General features: G+C 38.6%; 1 protein-coding gene across 2 annotated transcripts in view; it reads left to right on the plus strand.

The window, feature by feature from the left end:
- Positions 1 to 388: 388 nt before the first annotated feature.
- HDAC4 (histone deacetylase 4) overlaps positions 389 to 20,462 on the plus strand; it is a 103,290-nt gene continuing 83,216 nt past the window's right edge. The window contains exons 1-2 of one of the 2 annotated variants that reach the window (XM_072418481.1): positions 389 to 529; positions 18,692 to 18,865. In XM_072418481.1, coding sequence (XP_072274582.1) covers positions 18,844 to 18,865 — 22 coding nt within the window. In that variant the 5' untranslated portion in view covers positions 389 to 529; positions 18,692 to 18,843. The remainder of the gene's footprint in view (positions 530 to 18,691; positions 18,866 to 20,462) is intronic. The other variant, XM_072418482.1, reaches the window with a different exon arrangement.

The raw sequence follows: 20,462 nt of genomic DNA on the forward strand, positions 1-20,462 counted from the left end.
AATGAAGTCTATAAATAACTCGCCCACTTATTGGCTGCAGGGCACAAATATACAACACGTGAATCAAACCAGCCAATCACAGGTATTAAGGCTCTCAGGGGCCACGTTAGGCGGACTAATTTTTGACTGACAGCTACTAAAGCCAATAAGCTTACTCAGTGGGCTCGTGTCCCACCCAGCTCCGAGGGATTGGAGTTTTTAGGAACTAGGGTGGTGACGCTGTGGTCATTGAGCTGTAACCTGCCATTCTCTACGGTAGTGACGTGACTTCTGGCCAATCATTGATAGCCTCAGGAGACCTCTGAACGTGTATTGGTTGGTGCAACTGGGTAGGCTGGCGTACTGGTTCTGACTGGCAGCTCGTTCGTCCAATGAGAGATCAGTACGAACTAGGGCGCTGTGTGAGGAGGTGCGCGGGATGTCGGCCGCTCGGAACCTCGGGTAGAACGGGAGAATATACGAGCCTTGTGGGTGGAGAGAGAACAAGGCCCGGTACGTCGGGAAGGCCGGGGAAAGGCGTACGCCTGAGGTGAGGGGGGAAGCGGCTGGGACATTTGCATCACCTGTTTACTTCATTGTGCGGGGACGGAGGAGGAGAGCTGACTGGGCTGTGCATGCGGACGTGTGTGTGCATCTGTATCACTGGGCAGCCCGGTACGCTCCGGGAATTCCTCATACAGCTGCTCTTCTACCTATGGCTCTCCAGATGTTGAGGAACTACAAGTCCCAGCATGTTCTGTCACACAGCCTGGAGGGGCATGTTAGGACTTGTAGTTCCTCAGCAACTGCAAAACACAGGCATCTCTATCAGTGGCCTTGCACTCTTTTGCCCGTAAGTGGCCTTGCATGCATTGGCCTGTCAGTGGCGTTGCACGCAATTCGCCCGTCGGTGGCCCTGCACGCATTTCGCCCGTCGGTGGCCCTGCACGCATTTCGCCCGTCGGTGGCCCTGCACGCAATTCGCCCGTCGGTGGCCCTGCACGCAATTCGCCCGTCGGTGGCCCTGCACGCAATTCGCCCGTCGGTGGCCTTGCACGCAATTCGCCCGTCAGTGGCCTATGGCTAATTACACCCAAGTCTGCACACATTTGCATTAATCACCATTAAAGCCGGGTGTAATGCATACAATATGGGTCAGGGTTGCAGCACGTTATGCTGGACATAAAGCGGCGTCTGATTGTGTCCAGGGAAATGCACTAGAGAAATTCTTGTATACATGGGCATGAAGTAGATGTAAAACCCATTACAAAAATGTCAGATATTCATTAATATGTCAGAGTAGATTTAATCCTTTATTTAGTGGCATATTGTTTGTCATTGCATCATGAATATTTACCAATTGTCAATTTATTTAAATTTGCAAATTACTATTTTACTTTTATTTCAATCTGCATCTTGGTGCTGACAATTTTCAGTCTACTATGTAGAGGCCCAAAAAGAGAGAAGACTGTGAATACCTCAGTGGGACGCAGTGATTGTGAACTCCCCCGATTTCATGCTGTACAGCAGGGGTGCCCACACTTCTTTAGCTTGCAAGCTACTTTTTAAATTACCAAGTCAAAATGATCTACCAACAGTAAAAACTCCTGGGCTCGGTAGAGTATATTTTGAAATTCATGGCTCCGCAATCTACTCGCGTGGCCTTTACGATCCACCTGTTGGGCACCCCTGCTGTACAGCTTCTGGCTTTAGCCCTTACATTTCTGGGATTGTTCCATGCCAGCATTTCTGCTGCAGTTGTTGGTTCTTCATACCTGTCCCGGTCACAGCTTTGTCTTATAAGGTATGGCAGGAGAAACCACAGCTACGTATGTGGGCATTCAACTCTACCAGAAGTGTTACATGCTTAGAACTGTAATGCTTGAAGACAAGTAAGTTCAGAGGCACCGTCTACTGGAGAGGTAAGCATTTTTATTTTTTTGTTCAGGAGCATTGCGTTTGGAAGTACTTGTGCCAAGGCAACAACGTAGGTATCCCAGGAGGCTTTGCACTCCCATTCATTCTTGAAGAGTGTTGCACTTGAAAAAAAAAACAAAAAAAAAAACACAAACAGAATTTTTACTTTATTTCAAAGGGTTTTATTAAAGGCTTTAATTAAAAAGGTCCTCTCATAAAAATAAATATTCAGATTTTTTTCTGTTGGATGCCAGGTCTTTGTTTCTGTTGTGCCATTGCTACTCTGTTGCAGAGGCTTCAGATGGACTCCTAAATTGTCTGTACCGACACACATTACACATGCATGGTCCACTGTGGGCACCTTGAGAGACACCATGCAGCCATTGCTAGAGGGCATACCTGCAGATGAGCAGCAATGGGGGATGTAAAATGAAAAACCAATACTTAAGAATTCTAAATGTATTTATTTAGGTTACCCTAGTTGGACAGCATTCTTAGTACCTATGTCGCATATTTGTTTACATTTAGTCCTAGCGACTGGGCCTTTATGAGATGGCTTAAGTTGTGCTTCCAATTATTGATATAAAATGGTTACATAATGTATTTAATAACCCTTCCATTCAGTCTTTTGAAGTTTGCCACAAAAAGACAACAAGTTTCACTTTTTTTTATTCTTGCAGCCATGGTAACATTGTGTTTTACAATTTCCTTGAATTCCTCTACCCTTATAATTGGCTTACTGATTTTCTCAGAAATGTGCACAGAGGTAAAATTAGAAGCGTTCACAATAGTGAAAGAATCTAATACTTTGTGAGGTACTTGCTGGGTGCTGCAGTGTATATTACAGCCGTAGGTGCTGTTAGTAGGCGGACCATCCTGTCCTCCTGTCCATCATTCTCTAAAATATTATTATAGGAATTCAGAGCAAACAACCCTTTGCAGCCCCCCCCCCCAAAAAAAAAAAAAAAAGCATGACACACTTGTAAACAATATTTTTATCTTCTTAAAATAACGAGACTCTTGTATAAAAGAACTTGCACTGTAAAATGCATACATCAAAGGGACAGGAACTTTTGATTTCCCCCTTCATGATCACAGCTAATAACCTCTCCAAGTGACAAGTGTTTGAGCCTAGTGATCACTAAGTTACTGAGCAATTTATCTTGGGAAATGGGTGACGTCGTCCTATATTCGGACGCACTGGGTGTTCAAGTAAACTAAAGGATTCAAAAATTCCAAGCAAGTAATAAAAACACTTTAAAACAATGTAACATTCCTGTAAACATTAAAGTGCACATGATCCTAGAAAAAGTCCACTGTAAGGGATGTTTTATCAGCAGAAGTTGCTTTGTAGGCAACTGTGAAGCTGATAGTTATCAGGTTGATAGCAGTGATGCTTTGTGAGTTGGGGTTTGCATGCATTTTTGTGTTTTTATGTATTTATTGTTTCTGAGTACCAAAAATCTCATTGCATGTGTAAATGCACTGGATTTTTTTCATGCAAACTCCAATACTAAATGCATTTTCTAGGTTTTTTTGACATTAGCTGTTCTGTTTTGGTTCTGCATAGGAATTTGTGTTAAGTTGTGTTCTTTGTCTCTGTGAGTCTCACTGCAGTATTGATACAGCTTTTGTCTTTGTTGTGTGATATTAACAATAGGCTTAAAGTTAACTTTTATTATGTTATAAACATGATTTCAGCCTGGTGTTCTGTGTTGGGTACATGTCAATAGAAATTGTTGGTGCTTGTGGTTTATAGTTGGGTGTGTCTGTATCAATGATAGATGCCAGTACTTTGATTTGTTTGGCAGGTTAAGGCCAGAATTTATAGATGTTGTTTAGGTAGTACAGTCACTTGTAGGATGGAATTTCCTTACTATCATGTTTAAGCTTGAATCCTAATACCATCTGAATTATGAGACAGCCATGTAAAGAACAGTTACATGTGGAAGCCCATAGTAACTGAAATAAATGTAATTAGCATTTTCTTTTAAATATAAATTCAGTCTTTCAGTTCTTTGCAGTATTATATTTACTTTTCAAAAGAATATGGAACTAATATAATTTAATAGTCATATGCTCTAAACCAGTGGTCGCCAACCTTTCTGACCTCACGGACCACTAAAATCATAATTTTTAATCCCGCGGACCATTGATATGAATTTTTAAAAAAAGATAAATACATTTGTAAAATAATGATCTTCCTAATAGTGCCTGACAAGGACTGTGGAGGCTCTGATTCAATGATGAACTCATGGTTAAGTGACGTTTTACTAATAATACTATTATCATTAGTTGCATTATCGTTGGTATTACTAAACAAATGCAAAATCTTTGTTTGCTTTTTCTCGCTCAATATGAGTTTATTTCATTTCAATCTAAGACCAAACAAGAAATGATAGTTATCAAAGTCAAACTATTTGAAGCCAATAAATATACTAGTTAAAGAAAATACACAGTTAAGGTCATAATTACTTAAAGGAGCATCTGAGAAATAAATTAAAATAAAACATTTGGATGAGAATCGGTATGCGCAGAGCGGGGTGACTGTTGTAATGGTGGAAACAATACTGAAGCATACGGCTCGGCAATGGTTACCTCATACAACTTAATACTACACTGACATCACGCTGCGCCTCCCTTGTTTTTCTGTCTCTAGTACAGTTCATGAATTTAGTGCAATATAAAGGCAAAAATTGTCATTCAGAATATAAGAATTTATTAAAATATTATGTTTGTTTTAATAATAATAAAAACAAGAATTGCAAATAATGCCCACATTTTTCAGTGGACCACCAAAATTTTCTTGCGGACCATCAATGGTCCACGGACCACTGATTGGCGACCACTGCTATAAACTACAAGATTAGATTTATTGTACCTGAAGCCATATTATTCATGCCATTTTTTCCCCTGCGTTCTTTAGACCAGTCTGCCAGATTCTTGTCCTTCTCTGGCAGGGACAGCAGTCCTTATTCCTGGATAGTGTGCTACTTGAATATTGGATTGTTATTGCAAGAACAAAAATAGAAGGAGAAAATATTTCAATAAGGACACTTAAAAATATATTTCTCTCTTTGTAGATATTTCTACTTGTATCTGTAGGACAAGAAGACCTGTCTCCTGTGGTACATAAATAGGGAAAATAAAACTGGCAGGATTTTAACCATTACTCAATGCAAATAGAAATCTTTGGATGTACTTTAAAGCTAAACACCCATGTATTTCATTTTGAGAGAACTTGTTAGACTAAATTTAATTATAGCTGTTTCTCATTTGTTTAAAAGTGAAAGTTTTAAGGCTGTAGTGTGTTGACACTTTGCAAGTCCCTGGTCTGGTACAATGTGATCGAAGATCCTAAATGCTCTATCTGTTAACACATTCACCTAACTTTCCCTTCATTGGCCCTGATTTAATAAAGCTCTCCAAGGCTGGAGAGGATACACCTTCTTCAGTGAACCTGGGTGATCCTGCAAACCTGGCATGGATTTCCTATAGTCATTTGCTATTTGTTAGCAAATGTTTTAATTCCAGATCCATTCCAGGTTTTTTGGATCACCTAGGTACACTGAGGAAAGCGTATCCTCTCCAGCCTTGGATAGCTTTCATAAATCGGGCCCTTTAAAACCAGTGCCATGGCCAGCAACTGGTTGGATTGCTTATTTAGAAATATAATCACACATGTTGTTCAGTTCTAAAGTAGAAAGAAAGCCTAAACCTAAATTTTGTGAGGGTTATAAGCTTGGGAGAATTTTTATTCACGTCCGGTTGTGTCAGTGGTACAGGAAGTGCCAAGAATCTTTCGAACAGGAACAAAGACAATTTACTCGCCTATGAATGAATTTACGTCACAATGAAGGTATTTTGTTTTTTTTTGTTTTGTTTCTTTATACATATGACCCGTCTGCAGGACAAGAATTGATAGGGAAATTTCTAATATGGGATTGACACAATCTGGTGGGAATGTAACCTCCCTCTTTATCTAAATGGGATAGGACTTTAGGAAAAGAAAAAAGCTAATTTTTCTTGTTGTGTCCCAGCTGACTTCTATTTTGTTACAGGAAGTGGTAAAAACATTCTCAAAAGAAAAACGCCCGCAATAAAATGCTGACTGTGATTTTTACATTTGCCACACCCTATCCAAATAGGTTAGTTCTAGTATTTTATGCAAGCCAACTAACCAAATTAAAAACAAAGCCAAAATATTTGATTTGGTTTAAATGACTTTTGAGGGAACTGGTTATTCTAACATTTATTGTGGGTTGCACTGTTCTAATTCAAGATTGGGAAATGTAGGTTGATAATTGTGTAATTTTCACAAATCCCTATGATATCCGTGGGCTTATTAGGCGGCATTTTGCAATGTAAACAAATATCTAAGTTGTCATACTGAGTTGCTACTTTAATGGGTTCAATACTATTCCAGTAATGTAGTGGTTGGAGAAGGATGTGGCTTGGGGTGGAGGCAAAGAAATCTGTCTCCCAGATGTATTAGTTGCCAAAGGATCCAATGGCAGCTGTAGCCAGGAGAGTAAAAATGAGCTGCCACAGTAAATGCACTGATATCTTTTTGTACATTAATTTACCGGCTATCTTAGTTTCTATTTTTCCCCAGTTGGCTGTCGTCAGGTGAGGGTGCTGCCCCGGGCCACTTTCCCCACTCCGTGCTCTTGCAGAGCTAAGATCTCCTACTGTTCTTCCCACCTGGGAGTCTGAGCTTGTAAAACCATGATAAAGATCTGGTTCTGTAAACCATGTAAATGATTTGGCTCACTTGGTGTGTATACTATGGTATAGTGGAGCAGTTTTGGCATTGCAGACAAAGTAGTACCATGCAGGAGTTTTTTTTATTTATATGTTGTAACTGAATTCACTTAGGCTACGTAGACACGTGCAATAATTGTCGCTGGAAAGGATCTTTCACTATCCTTTCAAATGACTGCACGATGCATGAACGAGCGCTGTACCTAAAGTGCCATTCTGCTCTGGGGAGAGGGGAGAAAGACGGAGTGGCACTGCTGCGCTCACCCCTCGCCCCCATTTTCATTACGAGCCTTCCTCGTTCTCCGTAGATCCTCCAGGACGACGAGCGCTGTACACATGTCAGATTCTCAGCCCTGAGACGTGAATCATCTGACTTGTGTAAGTAGCCTTACTTTGTGAAAGGAAATTTCCAAGTTAGATAATTTTTCTTCTTACAAAATGGTTTTGGAAAAAAACAATGGAGAATCTCACCTGCTTTTGTACATCTCCTATACTTTGAAAACAAACAAGAAGTCTTATCTTTATGACAGGAGGCAAACAGTATCATTGTATCTATATATCTGTGCCTCAAATGAACAGATCTGCCAAAACAAAATGATAAAATACACACTAAAGCAGTAAAAGGCAGAAGTGATTCGCATTTGGTTGACCAAAGGAGTCATCGCACACACATCTTTATAACATGGGGTCCTTGCACCATCCATGCGCCTTGGGATTTAGAAAGTTACCAGGCAATAGCAAAAACAACTTGTTTATGCAAAAAGTACGTCAAGACAGCACAATGGCAATCAGGGGGGCAGATGGAGGCATATTAAGGGAGAAAGTGAATAATATGGTTCCCAAACCAGAAAACAACATACCATTGTACTTATTACTAACTTGAGTTGTATTGGTAGTATTAAAGAGGAACTAAATTCAAAACTGGAAAAAAAAAATACATTTACCTTTAATCCCGCAGGACAGTCCGATCCATCTGGCGTTGTCCTGTGTCGTCCCAGAGCCGGCGCTCCGGGTGCCGCCATCTTCGTCTCTTCTTCCTGGCTCTTCATCCTACGTCACCCAAACTAGGAGTGGGATCGGGTGGCGTAGGATGAAAAAAAAATTTGCCAATCTCACTGCGCGTAAAGGCTCCTTCTGCATATGCGCACCCAAGAGCTTCCCGGGATATGCGACGTAGGTATCCCGACGATCGAGAATTAGGTTATCTTTTTTTTTTTTTTTTTTTAAAAAGGCTGTTGCGCCTAAAAACAAAAAGAAAAAGAAAAAAAGAACTTTTACTTTACATAAAAGGGTTGTCTGAGTTTAGGTACACTTTAAGATACTGAGGAAAGCAAAATAAGGGTACAGAAATCAGAAGGAATATTACCTAAAAAATAATAATAGGATAATAGGGAACGACATTACCTAAGTCCCGAAAACATGCAAAAGAATGTGCAGTATTTAAAGCTTCTGGTCCTCCTGTGGTCAACATATGGATCCAATATGTTTCCCTGTGCAGCAAAAGGCATGCTTGATTACCACCTCTGTGTGGTTAAGAACTTTTTCAAATACTTGTTCATTCGATTTGTGTATCCTAACAAAATGGACTCAAGGTTTTGTTCACATCTAGACATATGCTAGCAGTGCTTGTATTTTAATTGTTCTTTTCCTCCCCCCTTTTTTTTTTTGTATGGCACTGGATTGGTACTGGTTCAGTTATAATGCTCTGCTCTATCCTTCTGAACATAACTCAATCTATAAGCCAGGTGGGCTTTACATCAAACCTCATCCTGCTGTTAACCCTGCATTATCTATTTTTTGTTACACATGGCATGTTAGTATACATGTTTCTGGTCGTCCTGAAGGAGCCCTGTTAATAGACTATGAAGTACATTAAGACTTTGCATCTAGTTTTCCCTGCCTTCGTTTGAGCTGTTGATTTGAAAGTTGTTGACTATACCAATTTATATTATTATTTGAAAACTATTATCTCAGTTTCACAGAAAATCACTAGACCACTACAGATGTAAGATTCTTTTGTTAACATTGGTGCCATGCTATGCTTCTTCTTGTTTTAAAATGATTTACTGAATTTATGTTTCTTGATAAATCTCATAAAGGAAATGGCATAGTTTATGAATATGTGTTATATCTCTAATTCAGTTTTCTTTCTCTTTCCATTTAAATTCCCTCAGCCCTTGGATTGCCCTTACAGTGTCAACTCCACCCCCCACTGAATTAGAAAAGATGTCTCCCAATGTAAGGGCGCTGCAGATGTTAAATTTATGATCTTGTATTCTGGAGGATGTAGTTGGTGAACCCCATGGCTAGAGAGTTTTCGTTTTTTTTTTTTCATTTTGTTTTGCCAGATGTTAACATTACAAGTGATTGCTTTTTGTGCAGAGTCAGATGCCAGTCTCTATGAAAGGAATCTAATCTAATTTCTTTTTCTCATTGGGTTAAGTAAGAATTTAGTGTAATTTCTTCAATGTCTCATCAATCTTAACATCCCCAGTCTTGATCCTCGGGAAAAATTCTTAGGACACTCATGAATTGTAATAAGGGCAAAGGTCCGACTAAATGTTTGTGATGAGCACTATTGTAATGTAGTTATGTATTGCAATTTGTTGGCTTTGTAAAGAGCCAACAAAGGGATCCCTGAAAGACAAATCTGAACTGGGCAGCCATAGCGAGAAAGAAAATGTCAATGCCCTATAGTACAGTGTAGCATAGGGTTTATTTTCAGGGAATAGGATGTCGGGGGAAGGAGAGCAAAGTTCAAAAAAACAAAATACAATTCTAAAAAATTGTTACATATTGATGATTAAAAAGCATGAAAAAGGCAGTGTGTATCCCTTAACAGATATATATAGATATATATATATTTTTTTTCTTTGGATTAAACAAGTAATAAAATAAATATTGACAGTAAAAACAGGGAGCAAAGGGTTACATAATAATCCATTCCTAGGGGACATATAAGGACAGTCAGAGGTAGGTCAGCCAAAAAGCATAAGATGATTAGGTAAATGGTGAGAGTTGAAAGGGTTCATGATATTAGGGACTACTTTGCAAGAAAACTTCCTTAGGATGACGTTTCCTTATTAAGAGTCTGAGCCAGTTTTTCTAATCTAATAAATCGAGACCCAAGGAGAAGCAGAGATCTGGAACATCCAATGGCTAGAGAACAAATGACACTTACCTTTAAACTTTTTTTTGTCCACATTTTTCCTTTATATAGATGGTTGTCTACCTTTCTATGTAAAGTAAGAATGTTGAATTTGGTATGCTTTAAGTGTAATTTTTAGGTGTGCCCCAGTCAGCGCACAATTGCACAGAGTATGTCTGGACAAGTCAGGAAGTATTTGCAAGGTACCTCCATCAAAATGTATCACCTGGAAAAAAAATGTCCTTCTTGACCATGCATATAAAGATAACATTGATGTGTCAGGGAAGACAGATTGTTGACCTAGGGCACAATAGACCCTATGAAGGATGGTATATTAGAATTGCCAAAAAAGAGGCAGGAGATGGCAAGACCAGTCTTCTTGAGTTAGTTGGAGGGGCAGCCTTGGGTAAACCTTTAATCTGAAGGATTTTTTTCTGTTTACAATCCTCCATATTTTCCAGCTAGAGCTGAATCTTTTAAGGCTGGGCCGAGGGGACAGAATTGGTCTACCATTGCTTCTCCACATAGGGCAAGGGTACTTCTCTGTGGTAATTTTGCAGGGCCACAGGCTTTTTTACTGGGACTAACTCTGCTTTTTGGCTATGTACCGTATTTTTCGGACCATAAGACGCACTTTTTTATGAATGCCGATCGGCGCCGCCTTCATGGGCGGGCACAAGTGCCGCACGCTGGATCTCAGGGGAAATCAAATGAATTTTTTTTTTCTTGTTTTCCCGTGCGGAAAACCTGGTGCGTCTTATAGTCCGGAGCGTCTAATGGTCCGAAAAATACGGTATATGTTCTTTTGCTAAATAGGAGAGTTGTCTACCTAGCACAAGTGAAATGCCTTTTTTTCAATCTGGCATTGGCATATAGCATACAGTGTTCTTCCCCAGAATTTTTGGTAAGCTGGGTGTGAAGATTTCTTAGGTGGGTGGACAAAAAGTGAATGGGGCAAAACATGACATATTTGTGGTTCCAAGTTGTTGCCATAGGAATCAAGTAACCCTTATAATTTTGTAAGCTTTCTACCATCCCCCTGTACTCCCTGAGTTCAAACTTTCTAATACCCACCCCCTTAATGTGTCCCTTTTTTCTATCGCCTTTGTATTAGACCCCTACTGTCCAGTGCCCCTGTATTGTAACCAAGCTTTTCAGTACCTACCCAAAAACAGCCAGGTGGTTACTGTAAAGTGCCAGGTGGTTTGCCCGGCTAAAAAAGGCTGGGGAAATCATTGGCATTTCTTATAATAAACAGGATTTATATAACGCCAACATATTACGCAGCGCTGTACCTTAAATAGGGGTTGTAAATGACAGACTGTGACACAGGTGGAAGAGAGGACCCTGCCCGGAAGAGCTTAAAATCAAAGAGATACAAGCGACCAGGGTTCTTGAGAATACAGGGTTATTTTTCCTATACTAGGGCATACACAAATATTTTATTTATTGACAGCTTTTTGTTGCTGACTTTGTTCTTCTAAATACTAAATCCTGCATTGCAGATACATTTTTAATTATCTTGGTAGTCCCAGATTGGCCACTTATGGCATGATGAAAGAAAGATGCCAGTGGCTATTTGTTCTTAAAAGTTTTTTATTTTTTATTTTTGATGAATATTTATAATATTATGGGAACATCGGAGCTGAACTCCTGCTTTTACTTCTTCTTTTCCTGTCAAGCATGAACTGTCCCATTTCCTGGCACATATTGGCCAAGTTCAGTTGAGTGTTGGGTTGAAATAGCAAGCAGCCCTTCACCCAACCCAGTCCATAGCAAATAATTAGGGTTGACTGGAAGAAGTATACACCAGCCCACCAACACCATTTCCATAGTGATGGACCACCTCAAACTACTACTCAAAATACTAGACAGGAAATCAAATGTTAAAGTAGATTAACCTCTACATGTGTAGGAGGAATTCGGATACAGATTACATTTTCAGCAATGCTATACATGCAGAAGAAAAAAATCTTCATTTATTTAATGAAGTTTGAAAGTAACATATTTGCAACGTCGATCTGTAAAAGCAGACTCAATACCACTAAAGGAGTTTACCTCCTCCACTACCCTTACTTTTTAGATTGTAAGCTCAAAGGGCAGGACCTCCCCCTAGTGTTTAGAAATATATATTTTTTTATTACTAAATATACAAGGGTTATGATTTTAAAGTAAAAAATCAGGTTAAAGGTCCACTTTATAGACTGGAGTTGTATAGCCCTCTTTATGAGCAATACTTATAGCGCTTGTTAAGTGATCTGCAAAGCTAAATGATAAATGCATCTTAATACACATATTTACTGCAATGTACACTTTAGGACAGATCCATGTATAAATCTTAGTATTTGCCTTAAAATTACTGGCTTCCTTTTATGTGGATGATGTGTAGCAATACAGTTAGATGCATATTACTTGTTCTCTTATATAATTAATTTATCCTTTCAGTTGACAGAAGTGACTTTATTGCACTTTACATCCTTATGTACGTAATTTTCATTGCTGTCCATCATCACAGCTACCATTTAAATATGTGTATGAATCAATCCTTGTAAATAACACACCAAAAGCACATCGTGTAGGCTAGCATTCAGCTGATAAAATGACCTGACTTGTGAACAAGAGCTTCAGGCACACCCCACCCACACAGAGATGTAAGAAGCATAATTCATCCTCTCCAGCAAAGAAAAAATCATAATGGGGGTGCGTTAAATCTACCCACATAAGCAAACAAATTGAGCTACTGCAGCATTTGTTTTTTTTCTGTACAGCTCAAAGAAGAATATTTCAATTGTGGTAAAATTAAATGTATCTGTGATGGAAAATATTTTGTGCAGCCTGTACTCCTTCAGTGTCTTGCTAGCTGTAATTCCAAATAAAATAAAAGGCATTAATGTGTCTATGTTGAACACTACTCCATTGTCTTCATTAACCCTTAGCAGTTGTTACCAATATTAAAAATTGCAGACTTTTTAATGGTTAGCTGTAATGCTTCTTTCAATTATACATTTTAAAGTAATCACCTTAAGAAAAATGTATAGTATATTTAATTTGTGACATTTTGGATGTCCTTATTGTGCCTTAATGTGATCGCTGTAACTTTTTTTGCATGTATGTTTTTTTTTTTTCCACTTGCCAAAATGGTGACATTCAAGGCATGTCTTTAATGTTAACTGTCACAGTCACACTTATGTTGGCTATAGACCAAGCTTTTAGGCTCCCAGATGGTTGGAGTCCTAGCTGGTCACATATGTTGCATTGCGGCAGTTGCAGATCTAAACAGAAGATGGCGCTGTCCCTGACTGTAAAGGATAATTGGTTTTGTTTCTCTTTAAATTATCCTGTTGCTAAGATACAAACTTGTTCTGTGGACCAACGTGTCCAATTTTTGGTCTTATACACAGCTATGGATATCGCCGCTATCTGACACTTCCTGGTGTGATAGTTGGTATTTCCTCTGCTCTGTGTTGTCACCCTGTGGCCGCTATGCTTATAGTGACTTTGGCACCAGTGGAAGGAACCACATCTATTCAGTGGAGTGTTTAGTTTTGGGTGGCCTTGTGATAAGTCGTTGGCGTCAAACACAACTGTTTATGTTGCACAAACAATACCAGGCAGCAGCCGGACATAATATGGCATTGCCAGGTTAATATCTTTAGTAGCTCGATCTTACTGATTGTGTAAAAAAAAAAAAAACTCATTTTGTTAAAAGGGCAATTTCTTCCTTTCTCCCCTACTAGCTCAGTGTTGAACCTAGAATTTTTTTTTAAGCCGAATGGGAAGAAATTGTAGGCGGGTGGCAGCCTCTGTATTGTGACCCAACTCATCAGTAACCACCCAAAAACAGCCGGGTGGTCACTGAAGTGCCGGGAGGTGCATCCGTCTAAAAGGGGCCGGGGAGAACACTGTAGATGTACCGATCCTTAAATAACTTTTTCACCTTGTGTTAACTCCCGATAACAATACATTCACCTGAATTCTGCAAGAAAATGAGTGCGAGTCCATGCTGTGTAGCAACATATATACATATATTGTGTGTTTTGTGCTCTTTTTTTTTATTTTTTTATTTTTTTTTTTTTTTATATGAAATAATTTAAATTGAATGTAAAGCCCAAATTTTTTTTTCATCTTGTACACTGCTAGGAAGAGATTTACCTTTACCAAGAGTAAAGGAAACCTCTCTAAATGAAACGCAAATTTTCAACTCAAAAATTTGTTGGAGGATTTTAATGATTGATCTAATGACAACTCGAAATGTTTTGAATTTCCCCTTAGGCAATGGTCACCAGGTCAAACCAAGGGGAAAGTCTTCTCCGCCAAAAAATTGCCATAAAACCAGAAGTAACTCCCCACTGCTTGTTTCAAAACTAAAAAAAAAAATTGTCTTTACACATACCAGTACTTTAAGAGTTTGGTACCCCCCTCCTCCACAACTTCTTGTCACTGTACCATTGTCAGATGTTACATTCTTCTAATGAATACATAATGAAAATTCTGTCCACGGTGCCAGATGCTAACTGCATTTTGGAATCACCTTGCGGCTAACCGTACTCTTAATAGCAGGTATCGTCACGCTATTAAAGGGGCAGGCTGGCAGACCACACAACAAACATCCTTACTGTTTTGCCAAGGAAAAGGGGTTAATGCTGTCTTGTAATTTTAAATGTAGCTATTGCTTTCTGGATGTCTGTCTCAAAGTGTTTAGCAAGGCACTAAATATATACATATACAATGATAAGCTTATCTGTTGGTTTCTCTGTTATCCCCTACTATCCGCATGTTCCTGGATCACATCAATACATCAAAACTGACAGGCTTCTTGTGCTGCTTTGTTTTATGCCCAGTGTGAGTGGGGACGCAAGGCAAATTAGGTACCCACAGTGCTTTTATTCAATAAAAAAGGAATATAATTTATAAAAAAAATGCTGTATTAAGCTTCATGAAATGCTTTTAAATCTGCTTGGAGTTTAGCTTTACCTTTGACTGTACCTACCTTCTAGTTTTAGTAATATTCCAAGGTGTGTATATATATTTTTTTCTTTCTGAGCTCATTTCGCTCCTGTTGTGTAAGTGTTTAATATGTGTTTCCTGATATAGCAGATAGGTGTAAATTACTTTGCACTGTGAGGATCTGTGATGAGAGTTAAATGGAACTTGTACTGTAACCATTACAAACTCTAAAAGCTTTTTGTGGTTGTATTTTAACAACGCATTGAGCCTTGTAGCTCCATTTAATACTATACTAGTAAGTGTGGTTAGTCAGTTATGTGGATATAGCTTCATTACTCATTGTCATAAAGTACACTTGCTTTATTTTGGTACGGGCCATTCGGGACACATTGCATACTGCAAGACAGATGATGCAATGGGTTGTGTGTGTTTATATTCCTTTATTCAGCACGATCAGGCTGGTAGACTATTGAAGGGATATGCGTGAACCTTTCTGCAGTACTCGCCTGCTTGATCCTGTATTTTGCACTTTATGTGGTCACTTGCTGTATTTTTTCCAGCCTGTTCTTAACAAAGTTACTGCTGTGTCAAATGGCCTAACTGTACTTTTTAAGTCTTATTTAGAGATTTGTATATTTTTCTTCTCGTGCCTTGTCCTTTAGTCCCTTTTTCACGAAGTTGCTTGGAGGTTTTTTGTGAACATTGTGGTAAAACCAAAAATTAGAGCTGACGGATACCTGTGTAAAACCAACTCAAACCTTTTAAGTGCATGCAATTTTATGTCTTACAAAAAAAATTGTTTTGCTATAGTAATGAGTTAGGTGTTTTGTATTGTAGGCGGTGTGAGCTACATACTGTTACATCTTTCCTTCACATGGTACGCAAAACTACCCGGCCCAGCATAGCATACGTTCTCTGTAGCTTATTGCCATTCCCATGCCGTAGCTGTTAATCATTGCTATGTATGTGTAATCATTGCTCTGTTAGGCGTTGCAGACTTGTACCCAATCTTTGCACTGTTTTGTTATAATAATGAAAATGTAAATAATATTTTTTAAATAGGAATAGGGAACCGTAAGCGGTGGTGTGATCCTAATATGGATTCTGAGCTCCAGTACCCCAGCTTTCTTGTCTTCCTTTGGAGGAGGTTGTGCTGTAAGATGTTCAGTAATGGCTGGAATCACACCGAGCTACACTCTACTCTTGAAACTCGTTGCCAGGGTGACCAAAAAGTATTTGCTTGAATTCAGTTTTTCCCCCAGACAGGCTGCAATTTAAACCTTCAAAATAATTATTTGGCACCATGTGAATTTTCTGTACAGACGAGGTACACATTTCTGTTGGTGAGTGGGCAGAGCTGGGGTGGTTTACAGATCAGCCAGCACTTGTAAAAGAGTTGTAATGAGCTGGTGACATTGTCTCTGCTATATGTCTTAAATGTTTCTACCAGAACTAATCAAGGGAAGCAGGTTTTACATTAAGATGCAACAGCTTTTGAAAACTTAATTTTATTCTGCTAATACAGTTTGCCTTTCATGGTTCCTCCTAATCAACGTAAAAATGAGTATTTTTTAGACCTTCTATTACATTTTTTTTAGCACTAGTAAAATTGAAGGTACTAGGATATAAAAACCTTACAGTTCTTTATTCCTGGCACAACAGACAGTGACTGCTTTAAATGATAAAAGGTACAGCATTAAAAAGGAATGTCATGTATTTTCATATGCTGGTAATTTTGACATGCTGACCTGTATCATTATGTAATGTTCAATTTTAGTAATTTTTTTTACTGTAATTGACACCCCTAGAATTAATTGTTAACCGTGCCAATTATTATTTGTAACATCTTCATAAAGCCTCTGCAGAAAAGTATAAATTGTTGTACCTGTGCATTCTATTGTGTGTTCAGCAAGCACTTGGCACATGTGTACAGTGAATGGTAAAGAGCACAGTATATCAGTCCTGGTTAGTAAGATCATGTCACAAAGAAATGTCTCCCAAAGGTCCCAACACAACTACAAAAAAACAAAACAAAAAACAAAACGTGTAATGCCATGCCCAAAATGCAAGTGGACAATTCATTAACTTCCTATGTCAGCTATCCAAAGTTCTAACTTGCAATTCTTTGGGGGATCTGTCCATCTTGCTCACTAACCATAAAGTTATGGTTATGACTTGACCGCTCCAATGATGTCCTATGTCACAATATCACTACAGTTTCCATGCCAGAAATTTAGTTGCATAGTTTTCAGCACTAGTATCCCTATAATACTAAAGTGGGTAGTTTAGTCTTAGATTTTCAGGTATAAATAGTTTTTTGAATGTGATTATTGCTCGGACACGGCACACGTGGTAAACTCAATAGTGTCTGTAATCGTAGGAGCTTTCAGTGCTGAAAATCGTGTGAAAATGTTTGCTGTCCTAAGGGCTTCAAAAGTTTATGAATATAAATGGATGTACTACATGCAGTTAGTTAACTTTTTACCCAATCTGAAAATGATTTAAATGTATTATGCAGATCCTAATCCAATTGGCAATCAATGTTTTTCATTGGCATGTGAGAAAATCAAGGTATAAATGATACCTGCCATATTTGGGTTTTGTATTTACAAATGTCACAAAACATGTTTTATAAATTTACACGTGTTTCCTTCAAGCCCAAATAGTGCCAAAACTGAACAAGGCCTAAAGTAACATTTTTAAGTGCAAAATAAAAGTATTATCTTTTTGGAACTGCAAAAAAGTTCCATCTTGTACTTGCTATAGTTGATTTACGGGACCTCTCATGCCTTCCCTGCCCTGTTAACAGGCTGAGGTCTTTATACAGAACTAAACCCAGAATTGCTTACCTCTACCTATTCCCTTGCATTTGTGTTGCCATAATTGGACATCTTAAATGGCTGGGTTGGCATGAATTAATGTACGTTCAGAGGAAGCCTGGAATAACACTTATCCTGGCAACCAAAGCCGACGCTGTGTGTGTGCAGCTCACTTTTTCGGGAGAAACCTGGAGGCAAGTAGGAGAGATTATTGCAGTCAGGACATCATCTGTTCAATTCTTCAATATTGACCTGCCTGAATATTCATTCTCAAAAGTGGAAGTTTGTACCATCTACTTCTTCATGCTGACTTCAGTGATAAAAGGAAATGAAATGTAAGGCAGTGTGTAAGTACAACTGGCCTATAAACTAAACATCTGTCCACCCTGTTGCCTAATGATGATCCTTCTTGTTAAAGATTTACGCTAGCAGAGTGGTGGTACACAAGTAATGTGGTGTTGTTTGTCTGTTGCCGTAAAATGCTCCTATTTGCTTCAATTCAACAGAAAGGGCACCTTGTCAAGAGTACTGCATTAATTATTTGTAACCCATAATTATAAACCTGATACATTTAGTGCTGTAGCTATGTAATTTCTAACTATCAAACAAGCAGTACATAATTATTTGTTTGGTCCTGAAGTTTTCTATGCACGCAGATTATGAATCACTGAAATAAATGGTCTCTTTTCCATCCTTGTTCTGCTGTTTTGTATTCAAAGCTTTTGAATTTACTATATTTCTTTCTTATCCCAAGAATGTCTTTTTGGTGTGTGCTTATTGTATTCATTTTACAAACCAAACAAAATGCATGTACGTTGCATGGAAGTCCCCCGCCACAAAACCTAAGTCTGTGTTTTGTAGTCTTCCCAACCCAGCCACTATTTATGCTGACCATTAAGTAAAGTGTTAAATTACCAAGTGATCCCTTAGGGAAGCAGTGCTGGTGGGGCATGCTGAATCTTCTAGCTCAGCAGGCTGCTTGTTCACAGGAAGATCTGGAACAGATCAGTGTATAGTGTACATACAGTTACTGCAGGTTCAGTATATTGGGTGGAGTGGTTTGTAAAATTCAAGGCATCACTACATTTTGTAAGTAATCCCTGCTTTCCTTTTGCAGGTCCGTTCATTTGAAAATTCTTTCCAGTGGCTTCATGTTGGCAAACTTGGATTTCCCTTACCACAAAGTGGTTCTTTCATGTCCTTTTGCTTAGCAAATTTTCTGGCTTTTGGATCTGGTTGCAGTTTCTTGAAGAATCCTCTTGGCCTGACATGAGCTCCCAGACTCACCCAGGTACGTTTTTGTGTCTGTTTCATTGCCATTTTGGCACTCGGGTGGATGTTTATCATTTGCATGAATGCAATCATTACCAAGTTAATCTAGGAAAGTTTTAACATAATATATAGAACTCTCCTTTCAAATTCAAATGTTGATCCTTTTGACTTGATTAACTCGTGATTGAATCAAAGTTTCATTGGCACATTACTTAGTCGGACAGTAAACCTTGTACCTCAAATGCAACCCTAGTTAACACAAATAATTGGCCTGAATATGCTGACCATTTAACAATATGAGTATTTGAATTGATAGTGGCTAATATTATCTTGGTTTTAGATCCAGTTGTTTTACAACCCTATCTTTGATCAAATTTCATTTAAAATAATTTTGGACTATGCTAATGTATTTGCCTAATATTCCTTCCAGAATGATTCCAAAGTCTAATGGCTGCCCTCTGACAGTTTCCCACCTCAAGCTTCTGTTGTGTATAGTAAATCCATCTGGTGTTGAAAGGGTTTAATGAGGGGGTGTAAGCAATTTACAAAGAGGTCAGCAATTTTAAAAGCTTTAGCTAGTATTTTCGGATGGGGAGAGGATCCCATACTGCATTTAATAGCTGATTTGTGATAATGCCGCTTCCAGCTTCTGTTCACTGCCTGCTTGGTGCCTTTTGATCTTGAGAGCGGTGAAACAAGATCTATTTATAGATGGCTGTGGACTAGCTGTACTGTGTTGTATCTGTCCTGTTTTCATACAGATTTGTTATATCCCTCCCATTATGCTAACTGGTAGCTTGAGAAAGGCCTCCTGTGCTTTGCAGATCTCATATTTTGTTGATGCCACTATTTCTTGATATATTAGGTGCTAGTGTCATTCTGAAAGACTAAGTTTGTTGCAATGTTTACAATCCTATTTGGGCATTATGTCATTTTGATTTGGTGTGTGTTTGTTTTTTCCTTTCATCTGGCATTATTTAATGTTTATAGCGTGTGTCACTGGCACCCGTTTTGATATGTGACAAGATTCAGGAGGGTTTGTGCATAAACCTGTCTGCTAATAAATTGACTGTATAACCCTGGTACAATTGCAGATCTTCATTATTACACATGCTCTATCTAGTCCTTATGCTGCTTTCAGATTTCTAAGAACAGAGCAAATGTTGCATCCTCTGACCCTGTGTGAATTTGTATTTTGTCACTCGGCATGATGGAGGGCAGGTCGACGGCATGCAGGTTTAAATGGGCATCACCATAAAGTGGTGAAAATTTTCTGAGCACAGTAATGTAAACCAATCAGTGGGTTTACAATTTACTAAAATTGCTTTTATTTGTTTCATTCTAAGTAATACTAGATACAGTGTTTTTAACAAACTTTCAAAGAAAATAAAAGTGAAACCAGAGCGTGAGAAAGGCTTGCGTGGTCTTTAAAATGTTCAGAGAGTTGTAGGGGATTCGTGGCTTCTATTTTTTCTTAAATGTGGTCAAGTTGTTATTAGTGTGGATTTTAATTTCAAATTAGTTATACAGTGTTTTTATAATTTGTGAAACTCACCCACTACTCACCTTCTTCTGTCCCTTAAACCCTCACCACTCACCATTTTGTATCCACCCCC

This window comes from Pyxicephalus adspersus, chromosome 7 (genome assembly GCF_032062135.1).
Source record: "Pyxicephalus adspersus chromosome 7, UCB_Pads_2.0, whole genome shotgun sequence".
Taxonomy (NCBI): domain Eukaryota; kingdom Metazoa; phylum Chordata; class Amphibia; order Anura; family Pyxicephalidae; genus Pyxicephalus; species Pyxicephalus adspersus.